Source organism: Dasypus novemcinctus, chromosome 8 (assembly GCF_030445035.2).
Source record: "Dasypus novemcinctus isolate mDasNov1 chromosome 8, mDasNov1.1.hap2, whole genome shotgun sequence".
NCBI classification, from domain to species: Eukaryota; Metazoa; Chordata; class Mammalia; order Cingulata; family Dasypodidae; genus Dasypus; species Dasypus novemcinctus.
Window position 1 is genome coordinate 79476445 of NC_080680.1, and position 19054 is coordinate 79495498.

Here is a 19054-nt window from a genome sequence, read left to right on the forward strand (position 1 = left end):
AGGCCACCTTTAACCTCGATGCACCTCAGGCAAAGGCCTTGCTTCACTGCTCAAGTCCCTTTTTCCACACTCCAGCATGAGAATGGGAGGAATGATGACCCATATGAGATGTGGGTTTAACTCCTATACCAGATGGGAAGTGCTTTCTACCACCCTACATGCTCCATCATATGTCACATAAGGAGGCACACACAGGCACACACAGGTGGCTCTTTGAGGTATAAAATATATTTGGGGAGAGTCCTGCCTCACCTGCACATTACTGGAAATGATAGTGACAGCTATTTTCAGGGGGGTGCGGAGGTTTGGGAACCTACAAACTCCTCTTTGGACTGGGTATTTTCCTGAGGTGGGAGTTGAGACCTGGGATGGATTTTCCGGTTGGGTGGCACAAGTCAGTTGACAATAGTACTAGCAGTAGTGGGTAGGATGGCCAAGGACTTAGGAAAGATGGTCTGAAGGGAATGTTACTGGAACTGATTGTCTGGGAACTGGAAGGTGTCAAAAATGGTCTGTGTCGCTTCTTCAGTGCTTGGAGGCTGGGTCTTAGGGTTCCTTTTCGTGTTCTCCAACTTAGCGCCCCCTACAGGGTCTTTGGTGGGGACTGGGCTCTTTTCAACTTTTGTCTTGGCTTTGGTCTCTGTCTCAGCTTCAGAGTGGAGAATGGATTCCTCTTGCCATTGTCCTTTCATCTCAGGGTTAATCCAGTGCAGGAAGAACTTCATCTTATTTCCCAAGCCAGCTTCTGGAGTTTCTGGAAGGGTGAGGCTCTCATGAGTATGGGCTGCCCTTATCAGAACCTGCACCTCTTGACCCTGCAAAAGCTGATTCTGCAAAGCCTGACCCCAGAATACTAGCCGTTCAAAGATTGGCTTTGCAAATATTAGCGTAGCTAGTTTTGCCCTATAAGGCCTGACTCTGTAGCCCTTAACATGACTCTGAAAATTCTGGATCTGAAAAAAAATATGGCCCCTTCAAAAGTTGAATCTGTAATATTTGGTACAGCATATATTGGTCTAATATTTTAGCCCTTTATAGTCTGGCACTTTCAGGCCTGGGACAGCCCAGGTTTGGTATTTATATAATCTCTTGTTTTGTGAGGTCATTTAGCTTGGTTTAACTGTCTTGTAGGTCAATTCTTATCAGATATTTTTAACTCAAGGAATCCTGGAGGAAGCTCTGGGACCTTAACATGAGTGGGGAAGCTGGTGAAGGTGTTCTCAGGGAGCTAAAAGCTTAGATGATGGAGATAGTGCTTCTAGACCTAGGCAGATCCCACTCATCCCTAGTTAACTCAGGGTATTCATTTTCTCCATATTAAATTCCTATCTGAGAAAGAAGATCCTGCAGATATATTTGGGAAGTCAAGGGCTCTGGGGTTCTGCTTTGAGGTACTATTCTGGCCCCTCAACCTTAGTAAACTGGCTAGTCTCTCTGGTTGAGGAAAGCTCCAACCCTGCAAATCTGTGGTCCCCTGCTGCTTTGAGTTTCCCTATGTCCTCTGTCTTTTCTACTAGGTTAGCATGTGAAGTTAAGAACTGGTCCCCAGATTTGCAAAGGCCTGGGCTTAAGTATACCCGGGCACCTCCTGGTGGGTGCTATTCACTCTGGCCTCCAAATGAACACAAACACTTAGGTGCCTGTCATGTCTCCACTGGGCTGTGAGATCTTGGAGGTCCACTGGACAAAACAATGGACACTCTCTCGAACTAGCTTGCTGTTGGCTCTGCTGCACTGCTTTAGCTCATTGGCAAGCTGTTCTTTAAGGCTTGGCCCATTCTGAATCTGGTGCATATGGGATTCCTGGTGGGATGGTGAATTCCTAGAGCAATCTTTTTCCTTGGTTTTTATATTAGTCAGTCTAAGGGGTGCTGATGCAAAATAAAAGAAATTGGGTGGTTTTTATATAGGGTATTTATTTGGGGTAGGAGCTTACAGATACCAGACCATAAAGCATAATTTACTTCCCTTACCAAAGTCTATTTTCACGTGTTGGAGCAAGATGACTGCTGATATCTGTAGGGTTCAGGCTTCCTGGGTTCCTCCCCTCCTGGGGCTTGCTTCTCTCTCCTCTGTGTGCTTACTTCCTGGGGCTCAAGCTTAAGGCTTCAGCACCAAACTCTATCATCAAAACTCCAACATCAAAACCCTTCAACTCTGTTCTTTGCCATGCCTTTTATCTACAAGTCCTCATCCACCAAGGGGCAGGAACTCAACACCCTACTGACACAAGTAAACTTAATCAAGTAAACCTCTGAATCCAATAAAATCTCATATGCCCAGAGGAAAAGACAAGTTGAAAAACATAATCCAATATTTCTTTTTGGAATTCATTAATAATATCAAACTGCTACAGTTGTTTAGAGTGCTACAGGACCCGTTGGTGGAGATATTCTCTGGGACTGCTGTAATTTGTTCACTGGACTCCTTTGAATTTATGGGACTTCTCAAATGTATTACAGGATCTTCCTTTTTGGTAGAAATTTATGTTGCCCAAGATGGGCATCTTCAGTGAGTAGGGGCTAGCAGAATCTATCTAGCTCCCTAGAAACTCCATTTTTATCCACCTACACTTAGGTCTGGAATTCTAGTGCATTGTCTGTGCAAGTGTCATTCACATCTTGAGAATCTGGCTCAGGATTTATACATTGTTTTTGCGACAATATTGAGTCAGAGGCTCTGTTAGGGCCCCGACAGGCATAGGCACTATTCCTCTGATTGCACGTCGGCTAGTGATTGCTGGGGCTATAGCCTTGCAGAGAGTCACATAATAGAAAGCAAGCAACCTTAACAGAAAGCCAAAATTGGTCTCTAGTTTCTCAATGGCTCCCTGGGACAGGACTGGAGCAACTCAGGGTGTTCAGTGATAACATCAGTACCTGATGCTGCTGATCAAGGTTTGTCAGTATTCAGGATGTCACTCTCTAATCCATGCAGTGGCTAATTGCTGGGTCCAGGAATAGGGCTTGTTTTACAGGATGTAGGGGGAACAATTCACTGCCAAGAAATCAGAAAGCTTCTACCCCAGTGGTTCTTCATTCGCAACAACTGTAGACGTAGGCAAGATGGTACCCTAGCAGATCTTTCCACATTTGAGTCGGTATGGCTCTGCAAAATTCCTTGTCCTGGACAAGAATCTGCAGCATGGGAAATTACCCACAGCCACAATGAGTCAGAACAAGCCACTGTTCCCACTGGCCTCCTGGGCTGCAGGCTTGGAGAGACTCACACTGGTCAGGGTTGTACCGCTCTGGGCAGGACCTGCTGGTCAGCACGGGACAGGATGGACTGTCAGATCAACTGCTTCTGGAGGTGGAATCCCAGCAGTCACTGGGCACGCCCCAGGAAAAAGCTAGTTCCCTGAAATGGACTTCCCCAACTAGGCAGGCCTTGAGCCTGGGGGAAGGGTACACAATATGCCTCAGAATTACACTGTAAGTTTCTCTGGGTCCGCAGAGATCTCTGGACAACAGCTGGAAAGCCCCACTGAAGCTGGAGCTGTCTCTGAGCAGGTTCTAGTCCAAGCTCACACATGGCCAAAGTCAGAAATAGGACACTGATCTGGGCTTATAGGTTGTCAGTAGGAGAAACCCAAATTGGGGGATGTGGGGAAGAAGGTAGGGCTGACTGGAAGGGGGGAAATTTTAGTCAGGATGGAGCTGAAGGAGAAACCACTGAAGAAAAAGGGACCAGGGCTTCCCTTTCATGGACTTATCTCCAGAGGCAGACCAAGGACTCGATGCACAGAGAAGAGAAACCACAGTAGAGGTAGCTGTGTTCCTCCTGCAGAGAGCACTGAGGCCACAGCCTGTCCCCAGGCATCGGACCAAGGCTTTTAGAAGCTGAAGAGTGGGGGACGTTAGAGAAAGAGCTATGGAGTTTGGGATTTGCTCACAGTGTACTGCTCTGAGTCCACAGTGGATGCTTTAAAAGCCAGAAAACTTGTACAGGCTGGCCAGACTTCATGAACCCTACCTGGGGAGCCCTCAAGTGTGGAAACACACCCATTTATGTACTTGAGAATCTCAGGGCTTCAAGACCTAGGAACAGTAGGTGAGCAGGGAATACAGGGTCACAGCGTGTTCAGGTTCGTGAACTCCGGGTTCAGAAAAGGCAAGGCGACCTAGTATTCAAGGGCTGCTGACCTTGGTTCTCCAGGGCAAATTCAGAGTTGTTCTTCCTCCTCTTCTGCTGGTCGACAGGAATCCTAGGCTCCTCGAGGCTTGAAGAGGACAGAGCTTCCGCGTCCCAGGACACATCGGGTAGTCGCAGTCCCTGCCTGTGCTGCAGGAGTTCAGTGCGGTAATCTCGGATGCTGACTGTACTGGGTGACTGGGCAGCTGTCTGGGTTAAGGATTTCTGATCCGTTAATTGTGTCAGTGTGGAGGTTAGAGATACCAGTGAAAGCTCTCTAGACTGCTGGGAAGGCTGCTCCAGACTCTGCTCAAAAGAGACACTAGACACGGACAAAATCTCTAGGCAAGAAGAGACCTGGGATGATTCCGATGAATTGGGGGAGATCGGGGCGTTCTCACCCACCATCAGTTGCTTAACCTCAAGAGCCACAGCATTGCAGACTTGGCAGCAGGGATCTGCACACAGGAGCCGCCGCACACTTCCCTCCTGAGGAAGCCAGCCCTGGCTGGGAAGGGAAACATGGCAGCTGTTACTGAAGTGAGTCCTCTGCCTCCTTGGAAGAGAGTGGCATGGAGGATAGGGCTGCCCTCCCCATGTCCTGTAAGCCCTGGAGTCAACCCCTTCACTCTTCTGTAAGAAAATGCTATGTATCAGGTTAGGTTAGAACTAGCTGGGGCTTGTTGGACAAGGTCTTGGACAACCAAGGGCAGGGCAGGGCCTCCAAAGAAGACTGGGTGTTAGGGGTCAGTTGTTTGTTGACCTCTGCTGAGAAGCTAAACTAGCAGATGGGGCATCACCAGGAACATCACCAGGAAGAACCTGGGATCAGTCTCTTTTGTAGCTGAGAAACAAAGCCTGGAATTCAGCCTTTCCATGCTATGGAAAAATGAGATCATTGCATGAGAATTCTGCATTCTGGGCTGGGGCCTGTCCTTGGTCCTGTACACTGCATATCTTGGGAACCAATTCTGTTTTCTAGAGATCTTAAGAAGAGGATAAGAAGATAGGCTCTTTTCTGTGGGATGTCCCAGGAACTCGCTTTCCCAAAGACTGACCAGAAAAAGGAATGCCACTAAGGTTAGCCAGATTCAAAGGAATCTGCCCTTGTAAGGGTATTGGGCAAAAAGAATATGACAATAATCAATTATTAAAGTAAAATCCATTTTTTGCCTGGATAACTTCCCTCATGGCTGACTTAAAAACCATGTAGAGTCTTTTGTGAAGTATGTATTAGTCAGCCCCTGAATTCCAGGACTACTCCTGCTCCAGGAACGGAAGTGGGAGACTTCCCTACTGGGATGTCTGACACCCCTTCTACCCTAGCAACCACTTAAAACTCTGAACCAGCCTCTACTGTGTATGGCTCCTTCCAAGCCAATATCACTGTCCTTATCCCTGCCTCGGGCCAAGCTGAGACCTAATCACAGACTGAGGGTTAGAAGACAGCCAACAGCAAGATTACCTTTTCATAAGAGCAAGCAGCTTCCATGGCTTCTCAGCTTCTTTCTGGGAAGCTCTCCTAGCTGAGAAACCGGGGGACAGTATTACATGGGATAGGAGAGGATTCAAGCATGTAATTGTTTCCTAGCACTGCCATAACAAATTAGCACAAACTGGTTGGCTTAAAACAACAGAAAGTTACTCTCTCACATTTTCTGGAGGCTAGAAATCTGAAATCAAAGTGTGGACAGTGCCACGTTCCCTCTGAGTGTCTAGGGAAGAATCTATTCCATGACTCTCTCCTAACTTCTGGTGATTGTAGACAATCCTTTGGCATTCCTTGACTTGTAAATGCATCACCCCAATCTCTGTTTTCATCATTATGTCGTGTTCTGCCTGTGTGTCTATTTCTCTTCTTCTCTTCTTACAAGGATATCAGTCATATTGGAGTAAGGGCCTATGCTACTGCAATATGACCTCATTTTACTTAATTACAGCTGCAATTACCCTGTTTCCAAATCCAGTCACATTCTGAGGTACGGGGAGTTAGGACTTCAATGTCTTTTTGGTGGATACAACTCAACCCATAACAGTCCATCCTAAGATTCCTCCAAAATTCTTATCCTTCCCATGTGCAAAACTCATTCAACCAATCCCAACATCCCCAAAAGTTTTATTCCATTCCAGCATCAACTCTAGGTCCAAAAATCTCATCTATTTATATTTATATTTAACTCAAAAAGTCCCAAGTTTTCATTCTATGAAGCCAACATTATCCTAATACCAAAGCCAGGTAGAAATACACAAGAAAAGAAAATTACAGACATATCCCTTATAAATACAGATGTAAAAATCCTCAAAAATATAAGTAAACTGAACCTAACAGCACATCAAAGAGATTATAGACTATGACCAAATGAGATTTATCTCCGGAATGTAAGGTTGGTTCAACATAAGAAAATCAACCAATGTAAATATATCACAGTAATAGAACAAAAGAAAAAAACCCCAAATGATCATTTCAATTGATGCAGAAAAGACATTTGACAAAATCAGCACCATTTCTTGATTAAAAATTATAGAAAAATCGGGATCAAAAGGAACTTCGGGATAATAGAAAAATAATAGAAAAATCAGGATCAAAAGGAACTATGTTAAAGGGCATATATGAAAAATTCATAGCTAACATCATATTCAACGGTTAATGACTGCAAGCTTTGCCCCCAATATCAGGACCAAGCTCTGACCACTGCTATTCAACATTATACTGGAAGTTCTAAGCAGAGCAATTAGAAAAGAAAAAGAAATAAAAGCATGCAAATAGGAAAAGTAAAAGCAAAGATTTCCCTATTTGCAGATGATATTATCCTAGATATAGATAATCCAGAAGAATCTGCAAGAAAGCTAGTAGAGCTAATAACTTCAGCAAAATTGTGTCGTCTGAGATCAGTACACAGAAATCAGTGGCAAGGGACCCAAAATAGCCAAAACCATCTTGAAATAGAAGAACAAAGTTGGAGGACTCACACTTCCCAATTTTAAAGCTATCACGAAACTACAGTAATCAAAACAATGTTGTACTGGCACATGTATAGACATATAGGCGAATAAAATAGATTTGAGAGTACAGAAATAAACCCAGAACATCTATAACCAATTGAATTTTGACAAGTGAGTCAAGTCCATTCAATGGGGAAAGAACAGTCTCTTCAACAAATGGTGCTGAGAAAACTGGATATCCACATGCAAAAGAATAAAAAATGAACCCCTACCTCACACCATATAAAAAAATTAACTCAAAATGGATCAATGATCTAAATATAAGATATAAACTATAAAACTCTTAGAATAAAACAGGGAAATAGTTGCAGCTGTTTTGTTAAACAATGAATTCTTATACTTTATACCAAAAGCATAAGCAACCAAAGAAAAACTAATAAATTTTACATCATCAAAATTTTAAAATTTTGTGCATTTAAGGGCATTAGCAAGAAATTAAAAATGGAATGAAGGAGTGGATGTAGCTCGAGTGGTTGAGTGCCTGCTTCCCAGGTCAGGTCCTGGTTTCAATCCCCAGTCTTTCCTAAAAGCAAACAAGCAAAAAACCCAACTCTCATTGAGGAGTAGATGTAGTTCAGTGGTTGAGCACCTGCTTCCCATGTACAAGGTTCTGGATTCAATCCCTGGTACCTCCTTTGGAAAAAAAAAGGAACCAACATAATATAAGAAAATATATGGAAACCATATTATCTGATAAGGGTTTAATATTCAGAATATATAAAGAACTCCTACAACTCCACAACAAAAAGACAAACAATCCAATTGAAAATGGCCAAAGGGAAAGTGGATATGGCTCAAGTGATTGAGCTCTTGCCTACCACATGGGAGGTCCATGGTTTGGTTCCCAGTGCCTCCTAAAGAAAACAGCAAGCTGGCACAATGGGCGGGCATGGCAAGCTGATACAACAAGAGACACAAGAAGTAAAACATAATGACAGACACAACAAAGCAGGGAACGAAGTGGCTAAAGTGATTAGGCACCTCCCTCCCACATCGGAGTCCCTGGGTTCAGTTCCCTGTGCCTCCTAAAGAAACACGGAAGATGAACAGACACAACAAGTGCAAACAGGGGTGGGGAGAAATAAATAAAATAAATCTTTTTTTTTTAAATGGGCAAAGGACTTGAATAGACATTTCTCCAAAGAAGACAAGAAGACATACAAATGACCAACAAGCACATGGAAAGATGATAAATATCATTAGCCATTAGGGAAAAGCAAATGAAAACCATAATGAATTACCTCCTTACATCCACTAGAATGGCTAATATTTGAATATAAATAACAAGTGTTCATAAGGACACACAGAAATGAGAACAATTGTTCATCGTTGGTAAGAATGTAAAATTGTGCAGCCACTGTGGAAAACACTTTGGTGGTTCCTCAAAAAGTTAAACAGGGAAGCAGATTTGGCTCAACAGACAGAGCATCTGCCTACCATATGGGAGGTCCTACATTCAAATTCAGGGCCTCCTGACCTGTGTGGTGAGCTGGCCCACGCGCAGTGCTGACGTGTGCAAGGAGTGCCGTGCCACACAGGGGTGTTCCCCACATAGGGGAGCTCCATGCGCAAGGAGTGTGCCCGGCAAGGAGAGCCCCCCCTTTTGAACAAAGTGCCTGCCCAAGAGTGGCGACGCACACACAGAGAGCTGACGCAGCAAGATGGCACAACAAAAACAAAAAAGAGACACAGATTTCTGGTGCTGCTGACAAGAATACAAGTGGACACAGAAGAACACACAGCGAATGGACAACAAAAAAAAGCAGACAACAGGGGGTGGGGAAGGGGAGAGAAATAAATAAAAAATAAATCTTAAAAAAAAAAAGTTAAGCATAGAACTACCATAATGCCAGGCAATCCCACTTTTACATATATACTCCAAAGAATTTTAAGTAGGGACTTGGACAGACATTTGAACACTGATGTTCATCTTCAATATTCACAATAGCCAAAAGGTGAAAGCAACCCAAGTGTCCATCAGCAGATGAATGAATAAATAAATTATGTTGTATTTACACAATGGAATACTCAGCCTTTAAAAGGAATGACATTCTGATACATGCTGCTACGTGAATGAACTTTGGAAACATCATGCTGAGTAAAATACGACAAACACAAAGGGACAGATATTGTTTGATTCCATTTACCTGAAATAGCTAAAATACGTAAACTCATAGAAAGTAGAGTACAGGTTACTTGGGTCAAGGAGGAGAGGGAAGGGAGAGTTAATGCATAATTGATACAGGGTTTTTATATGGGGGGATGGGAAAGTTCTGTAATGGATGGTGGAGAGGGTAGCACAACATTATGAATGTGATTCATCCCACTGAATTGTATGCTTGAGAGTGGGTGAAATGGGAAAGTTTACGTTGTATGTATGTTTCCAAATTTTAATACAGAGAGCAGCCAAAGAGACAACAGCAATTAAATGCAAAATATGATCCTGGACTGGATCTAATATTGAAGGAGAAAAGGCCCAAAAGGACACACTCTTGAGATACACAGGAAAAATTGGAATACACTGTAAGTTTTAAATCAATGTTAAATTTCTTGAACTTGATAATTGTACTTAAGGTGTTTATGTAAGTGAATATCCTCATTCTTAGGAAATGTACATGGATGCATCATGTGTTCAAGGAGCATGATGTACACAACCTACTCTCAAATGTTTAAATAAATAGATATTTGCTAGATGACAGAAAGAGAGAAACAGCAAATATGCCAAAATGTTAAAATTGGTGGATGTGAGTATCTAGGTTGGAAAGTATATTGGGAGTTCTTTTTTTTTTTTTTTTGCAATTGTCCTGTAAGTTTGAGATTATTTCAAAAGAAAAAGTTTAAGAAAAATAATAGAGCACAAGTAAGAGAAGAATACATTATTTAGAGGAGAGGTAAATAAAACTAAGAATAAATAGGAAAGCTTTTTTTAAAGTAGCTTAGGGTTGTCAGGAGCTGGGAAGGGGTGGGATGGGGAGGATACAAGGTTTCTTTTTGGGGTGATGAAAATGTCCTGAAGTTAGATTATGGTGATGGTTGCATAACTCCATAAGTATACTAAAAATTCACTGAATTGTATACATTAAATAAATGGTCAAACGTTACAGTATGTAAATTATAAATAAAGTTGTTAAAGAATGAAAAATAAAGTCCCAAATCTTATCTTCTAAATCATCTAAATCAGGTGTGGGTAAGATTGTGGGTATGTCCATCCTGGGGCAAAATTCCTCTCCATCAATGGACTTGTGAAACCTAGAAACAAGTTATCTGCTCCCTAAACACTATGGTGGGACAGCATAGGATAGACATGCCCATTCCAAAAGGGAGAAAGTGAAAGTAAAAACAGGGTCTCTGGTCCTCATCAAGTTCTAAGGGCAAATTCTATTATTTGTGACTTGATGCTCTGTCCTCTGGATCTCCCATGGCTGGGATCCCTCCACTTCCACCCAAGGCAGTGGCCCAACCTCTGAAACTGAAGGGACAGTGTTCTCTCCCCCCTGGCCTATACCCACTAGGCTCATGGTGGTACTGGCAGCCCCACTAGCCTCTGAGCCACACTCTGAGACATAAAACACATTCATAACCAAATAGCTCTTTTGGCCTGTTTGTTTCATGCCTGTAGATTCACAGAAGTCTAACAGCCTTTCTTTATGTAGTTTCACCTCTGTCTCCACCAGTCCAAGCTGGTGGTGTTTCTGCTGGTGGTTGATTGGATCCATAAGTCCCAAGCCAAATCTCTTTAGCGAATGATTGTCCAGCCACACCCTTGGTCCTGTTTCCAGAGCATGCTATTTGGGTTAGGTTGAGAATTTTCCAAATCATCAAGTGCTTGTTCCTTTTGCCTAACAGTTTTATTCTCAATTTATCTCTTTCTTCCTGCATTTTATGAGAAACCAGGCTACACCTTCCACACTTTGCTTGGAAATCTCCTCAGCTAAATAGTCAAATTCATTGCTTACAAATTCAATTCCACTTTCCACAAAACAGTAGAGCATAGCTCAGCCTCATTCTTTGCCACTTTATAACAAGGATCACCTTTCCACCTTTCCATGTCTAATAACATGTTCATCATTTCCTTTTAAGGCCTCATCAGAAACACCTTTAATGTCCATTTTTCTTCCAACTGTCTTTTCAAGACAGTCTAGGTTCTTTCTATCAAGTGCCTCAAAATCCTTCCATCTCTACCCAGTATCCAATTCCAAAGCTATATCCACGTTTTTAAGTATTTATTACAGCAGCACCCTACTTCCCAGTACCAAAATTTGTATAGTGCTGCATAACAAATTAGTATAATCTTGTTGGCTTAAAACAACAGAAATACATTCTCTCACAGTTTTGGAGCCTACAAATCCTAAATCAAAGTGTAGGCAGGGCCATGCTAACCCTCTGAGCACGTAGAGAAGAATCTGTTCCATGTCTCTGCCCTAATTTGTAGTTGTTATCTGCAATCCTTTGGCATTCCTTGACTTGTATACGCATCACCCAAATCTCTGATTCCATCTTCATGTGGTGTTCTCCCTATGTATCTTTGTCTCTGATTTTCTTCTTCTGTTCTTATAAGGACATCAATCATATAGGATTAAGGCCCACCCTACTCCAGATGACTTCATCTCAACTAATTGTATCTGCAATGACCCTATTTCTAAATAAGGTTACTTTCTGAGGTACTTGTGTTTGAAACTTCAACATATCATTTGGCAGACACAATTTAACACATAACAATGGGCATCCTATAAGAAGCTGGATAGTAGGGCCTTTGACTGAGTGAAAGGAGACCAAAAACCCCAAGACTCAATGTTCTAAGGCATGTCTGAGTACATCTTAAACATTTATGATATGCTGTCTCATTCTGAATTTCATTGATCCTCACCACCACAGGGTAAGGCAGGAGCATCAGTGTTAAGCTCAGTGTATCAATAACAAGACTGAGAGACCATGTGACTTTCATAGGGTCATAACAACTAGTAAATCACACAGTTAAGGACGTCTGTCCTATTCTTGTTTCTTCATTCCTAGGGGAGTAAGGTAGAGAATTCTGGAATATTCCCATGCAAATGTGGGAAACATTCAAAAAAATTTCTGTGACAATTTATCAATTTGGGGAATTGGAATCTTCAAAGGTTAGAGCACCTGGCTCCAGGGGCACCCAAGGGTCAGAAGGGGCCAAGATCCATAGGAACCTCACCAACAGTAGAGGGGAGCTGAAGGAAAGATTGGAATTTTACCTCTTGATGCTGCCTCTCTAGCCCTTTGTCTGACTCTTCGGTGACGCTTAAAGACAAAATGTTAGTGTGAAGTTGAGCACCATTTTCTTTTCATGTCTAAAATGAGACAAAACCTAATCTGTTCACCCATTTTCTATATCCCAATATTATACACTTTCCTACATTTCCTTTTCCACCTCTACCTTTTGTACCCCCAACATTTCTCTGTTCATTTTAAACTCATTTTGAGGCTCTTCCAAATCCTTTACCTACTACACCATCCCCAGGAGAAATGTGGGGGAGGAGGTTGTGCTTAGGATGAGACAGGTGGATATGGAACAGAATAAATGAAGGGTGAGTGTTTCTAGAAGCCAAAGGGCTGTAGTTCAAAAAGGTCCTCAAGGAACACTAAGTCCAATTATCATCCAAACTGGGAGGGGTTCTGGGATTCAGTGAGGAAGAACTCATATACTCCAGACTTCAACCTAGGTCAGTTCGTGGCTTTTCAATTAAAGCACACTATAGGGATAGCCTGGTAAGGAATTATTTCCATGCTCTGAAAAGAAAGGACTAGACAAGAGTAACTGAAAGTGTAGTATTAAGACAAAAATAAAACCGAAAGTGGTTGGGGTGTGGAGGTGGGATAAGGAGAGAAATCAAGGGAATAAAAATGTCTTGTCTAAGGCTTTACCAGGCCAATTGTGGTCACAATGTTTCCCTACCCAGCAGCAGCTCCTGTTATGTCCCAACCTTAATCCATGGTGGATCCTTTTGACCTGCCAAATAATTAGGACAAGAATGAAGATGGACCCAAAGTTATATAAGGAATACTCAATTATATCCCACTGGACATATGTAAGGCTCAACATGGTCTAAACCTCATCAGCATAAGGCAACCACCCATCCCTACTCCTAGGGATAAAAGTCTTGTCCTAATGCCTCCAGATGTTATATCTTGTCATCTCCACCTCACAGATGACGGAACCAGGCCATGGGACTGCATCACAAAGCCCTCCTATTTCACAAGGCAGGTGTATTGTCTGTCTTTATCTGTCTTGTAGAAGCTGATGTGGTGATTCAGTTTGTAGATGAGGAAATCTGTGAGGGTACAAAGCCTAGGGTGCCACAGTCACAGGCAGTGTCCACACACCCATTCTCTCTCCACTCTCCACACCACACCCTATGCTAGCCTATTGGTTCATTTCTCTTTATGATAACATAGTCTGGTAACCCAGTCCAGAAAATTTAGTGTTTAGGCACACAGGGCACCTTATAATAAAGAGTGATCCAGAGGATGTGGGGAAATTGGAACCCATCATGCATGGTGGGAATGTAAAATAGCATAGCCACTATAAAAAACAGTTTGGCAATTCCTCAGAAATTTAAACATACAAGTACAATATGACACAGCAATTGTACACCTAGGTATATACCCAAAAGAGCTGAAAACAGGGACTCAGGTACTAAAACACCAATGTTCATAACAGCATTATTCATAATAGTCAAAAGATGGAAACAACTCAAGCATCCATCAACAGATGAATGAATAAACAAAATGTGGTATTTACATATACGTTAGTAAGCCGAAGGGGTGCTGATGCAAAGAACTAGAAATCTGTTGACTTTTATAAATGGTATTTATTTGGGGTAAAAGCTGACAGTTATAAGGCCCTAAAGAGTCGAACTCAAAGTTACTTCCTTACCCCAAATCTGTTGCCACATATTGAAGCAAGATGGCAGGCGACCTCTGTGAGGGTTCAGCCTTCTTCTTCCTCTTAAGACTCTGAGAGCGCACTTCTTCTAATCTCAGCTGTAGCTGGCAGGCTCATTTCCTTCCCCATCTCAGCTGCTCTGTTCTCTTCACAAGATCAACTGTAAACTATCAGGTGAATGGCTTATCTCTTCCTGGAGCTCCAGCGTCAAAACCAAGTTCTCTCCTCTGCCATGTCTTTTTCTGTGTATCTGCTTCTCTGTGTTCTTGATTGAGTGTCCATTTATATAGCCCTACAAGGGAGTGGGGACTTAACCCCGCAGGCCCTAATGAATCAAAGCCCTAATCTTGATCTAATCAAGCAAACATAAAGTTGAATTTAAATTAGTCAAAATGTATCATGCCCAGAGGAAGAGATCAGTTTACAAACATAGTCAATATCTCTTTTTGGAATTCATAAATAATATCAAACACCACAACATACAATGGAATATTATTCAGCCATGAAAGGGAATGAAGTTCTGATACATGCTACAACACTGATAAACCTTAAAAGCATTAAGTTGAGTGAAATAAGCTAGATGCAAAAGGACAAATAGTGTATTATTCCACTTATATGAGGTACGTAGAATAAGTAAATTCATAAGGACAGAAAAAGTTAAATAGAGGTTACCATGGGTTGAGGGCAAGAGGAGAGGAGAATTATTGCTTGATGGGTATAAGAGTTTCCAGAATTTCTGTTCGGGATGATAAAAAGTTCTGGAAATAGCAGTGCTGATTACACAATATTGTGAATGTACTGAATGCCACTGAATTGTAAACTTAAAAATTATTAAAACAGCAAATTTTAAGTTATGTATATTTTATCCCACACACACACAAAAACAGAAAACTAAGAGTAGCCACAACAGAGTAACCTCAGCAGCAGCCCCATTAGAACTGGAAACATACCTGAGAAAGCACACAAGAAGTTAGGGTGACAGAGTCTGGTTAAGGCTTTGGAAACAGAGAGCTTTGATATTATAGGTAGTGGGTGATTGGTAAGCAGTGGTTCAGGAAAAAAAACCATGGTTGATGTGGCAAGGGAAGGCCAAGGATTAATGACATTCTGAGAATAAAGAAAAGATGCTTCCTAGTCTGAGAGGTCAAGCTTGCAAGTGGATGGGAAGAGATTATAAGCACTGCCTTCCATAGAGGCACATCAATAAGGAGGACTGTCCAAGGCTTGATTGTCCAAAGATCTCTCTACCCAAGTTACAGTATTACACCTGCTCAGGGAGGTGACTACCTGCAGAGATGGGTTTCTGGCCAGACTTTTGCCTGAAGGTCACAAACTAGTAGCTTACCATTATATGGTTGAAAACATGAGAGGTTTTAAACTTGAATTTGAATACTATGTTAGTTTTCTATTGCTGCATGTGTTCGTTTGCCAAGGTTGCCAATGCAAAATATCAGAGATGAGTTGGCTTTTATAAAGGGAACTTATTTACATTAAAAGCATACAGTTCCAAAGCTGTGAAAATGTCCAAATCAAGGCATTATTAGAGATGCTTTCTCACCCAAGGTCAGTTGCTGGATCCTGGACTCCTGCCACATGGCAAGGGAAAATGGCGGCTTCTTTTTCTGTGTTTTGCTTGACACCAGCAAGCGTGGAAACCCACCCTGGGTCATACCTCATTGGCAAAGTCCAATCAAGGGATCTAATTAAAAGGACCTGAATCTAATGCAATCAAAGGGCCACACACCCACAGGAATGGATTCGTTTGAAGAACATGATCTTTTCTGGGATTCACAAAACCTCAAATTGTCACACTGCATAACAAATTACCACGAACTTAGCAGCTTTAAACAACATTCATTTATTATCTTACAGTTTTCATGGGTCAGGAGTATGGGCACAGCTTAACTGGGTTCTCGACCAAGGGTCTAACAAAGCTGCGATCAACTTGTCAGCCAGACCTATAGTCTCAGCTGAGGCTTGGGGTCCTTTTCCAAGCTCATGTTGCTGGCAGAATTGATTTTTTTGTAGCTGTAGAACTCATGTATATTTGCTTCTTTAGGGATAGAAGGAAAGAATCTCTGCTGCTTGAGTCTCTAAGGTCATGAAACCTAAGCCCTCTTTTAAAGGCTCACCTGATTAAGTCAGGCCTAGCCATAATTATCTCTTTTTTCATTAACTGAAAAGCAAACGGATAAAGGACCTTTATCACATCTGCAAAATCCATTCGCCTTTGCCATATAACAGCCTAATAGTGGAAGTGACATCCATCATATTCACAGGTCCCACCCACACCCAAGGGAAAGGAATTTTGTAGGACATAGACACCAGGGGTCAAAAATCTTGGGAGTCACATTAGAATTCTGCCTACCACAAACACATTTAAGGAGGGCAGGTGTTTTCCAATTCTTTTTCAAAACCCACTATTCCTACAATTTCCCTCTTATGCAAACATTTATGTTAACTGCTTGACCTCTACCCACTTTTTGGTGTTCCTCTAACATTCGAGGATATCTAAATTTTCATAAGATGAACTTGTCCTACTGAGAATGAACTCTCAGCCAAAGAATTCTTGAGCTAAAATGTCTCTGAAGAGACTACTTAGTGCTTCCAGCATCCATTCCTTCACCCATAGGTAAGGTGAACATTCTATATGTGTTCAGGCCTGAGCTGGGCTGTGTGAAGGATACAAAGACATTTTCTTAGCCATTTTTCAAACTTTGTATTAAAGTATAATTTAGATGCAATAAAATCCATCCTTTTTAGTGTATAGCTATGCATGTACAATCACAATCAAGACGCAGGACATGTCATTCAAACCAAAAGTTCCACTATTACTAATTTGTAGTCAGCCCCTCACTTGACTCCTAGCCCCTGGCAACCACTAATCTTATCTTCAGTTGGTATAGTTTTCCCTTTTCCAGAATGTCATAAATAGAATCATACAGTACATACCTTTTTGTATCTGACTTCTTACACTTATCATAATTCATTTTTGAGATTTGTCCATGTTGTTCTGTGTATCAGTATTTTATCCTTTTTTATTTTTTAAGTAGCATTCCACTGTATGGATATACCACTGTGTGTTTATCCATTCCCTAACTGAGGGACATTTGGGTTGTTTCCTAATCATTCATGTACAGGTTTTTGGGTAGATGTATGCTTTTATTTCACTTGGATAAATACCTAGGAGTGGGATTCATTTAATTTTATTTTAAAAAAACTGATCAAGTGTTTTCCAAAGTGGCTCTACCTATATCTCCAGTTGCTTTACATCCTTGTCAGTACTTATTTTTTTCAGGTTTAAAAAAAAAGCCATTCTAATGGGTATATACTGGTATCTTGCTGTGGCTTTTCTTTCATTAGAAAATTTGTGAGTTTATAGAAAAATCATGCATGAAATATAGGATTCCCATATACCACCCTATTACCTTGATATTTGTTACAATTGATGAAGGCATATGTTTATGATTATACTATTAACTATAAAGTCCAGGGTTTAACTTAGGGTTCATTATTTGTATACTGCATTCCATGAATTTTTTAAAAATTTACTCTATTACCATATATACAACCAATCATTTCCCCTTTTAACCACATTCAGATACACATTTCAGTGCTGTTGATTATTTGACAATGTTGTGCTACCATCACCACCATCCATTACCAAAACACTTCCATATTTTCAAATAGTAACTCTGTACATTTTAAACTTTCTCTCCCTATTCCCTACTCCTACCCCATCCCCTGGTAACCTATATTCTAAATTTTTTATTTTATGAGTTTGCTTTTCTAATTATTTCATGTCAATGAAATCATACAATATTTGCCCTTTTGTGTCTGGCTTATTTCACTCAACATGATGTCTTTGAGGTTCATCCAGGTTGTCGCATGTATCAAAACTTCATTCCTTTTTACGGCTCAGTAATATTCCATTGTGTGTGTATATCACATTTTGTTTATCCATTCATCAGTTGATGGACACTTGTATTGTTTCCACCTTTTGGCAATTATGAATAATTCCACTATAAACATCATTGTGCAAATATCTGTTCGAGTTCCTGCTTTCAATTCTTTGGTATGTACCTGGTAGTGGAATTGCCAGGTATTATGGTAATTCTATACTTAACTTTCTGAGGAACTCCCAAACTGTTTTCCACAGTGGCTGTGCCATTTTACATTTTTACCAGCAATGAAAGAGTGATCCTATTTCTCTGCATCCTCTTTAACATTTGTCATTTTCTCTTGTTTTTTCTTTTAATAGTAAACATTTTAGTGGTGTGAAATGGTTTCTCATTGTTTTGATTTGCACTTCCCTTATAGCTAATGATAACTGTGCATTTTGGCCATTTGTATATCTTCCTTGAAGAGGTATCTATTCAAGTCTTTTGCCCATTTTTTAATTCGATTGTCTTTTTATTGTTAAATTGAAGGATTTCTTTATATATTCTGGATAATAAACCTTTATCGAATATGTGGTTTCCAAATATTTTCTCCCATTGTGTAGGCTGTCATTTTACTTTCATGATAATGTCCTTTGAGGCACAACACTATCTGTTTATGAATTCCAAATGTTTATGAATTCCAAAAAAAAGATATTGGATTATGTTTGTAAACTGGTCTGTCCTTCCAGGCATATTAGAGTATATTGGATTCAGAGGTTTCGCTTTTACTTGATTAAATAATGATTAAAGCTTTGATTGGGTAATGTCAGTAAGATGTTAAGCCCCCATTCCCTTGGTGGGCGGGGATTCACAGAGGAACTGCTCTGCAGAGTAGGGAGTTGGGGTTTTGATGTTGGAGTCTTGATGCTGGAGTTTTGAGCTGGAGCCTGGGAAGTAAGCACCCAGAGGAGCAGAGCAGCTGAACCTGGAGAGAATCAAGCCTTGGGGAGAGAGACTGAGCTGGTCATCTGATAGCCTATAGCTGGCCTTGTGAAGAGAGGAAAAGCCTAGAGAACCTCATAGTCTATAGCTGACCTTGTGGAGAAAACAGAGGGGCTGAGCC

The 19054-nt window shown here is 41.2% G+C and overlaps 1 protein-coding gene across 1 annotated transcript; it reads right to left on the minus strand.

Annotated features, from left to right (window-relative positions):
* Nucleotides 1-208: 208 nt before the first annotated feature.
* On the minus strand, nt 209-13242 carry LOC131279468 (protein SPATA31F3). Its single transcript, XM_058302023.1, has 5 exons — nt 13061-13242; nt 12360-12405; nt 5600-5660; nt 4146-4642; nt 209-754 (listed from the first exon to the last, which is right to left on the minus strand). The coding sequence occupies exons 1-5, from the start codon at nt 13205-13207 to the stop codon at nt 468-470; spliced, it is 1038 nt and encodes a 345-aa protein (XP_058158006.1). The 5' UTR covers nt 13208-13242; the 3' UTR covers nt 209-467.
* Nucleotides 13243-19054: the final 5812 nt, after the last annotated feature.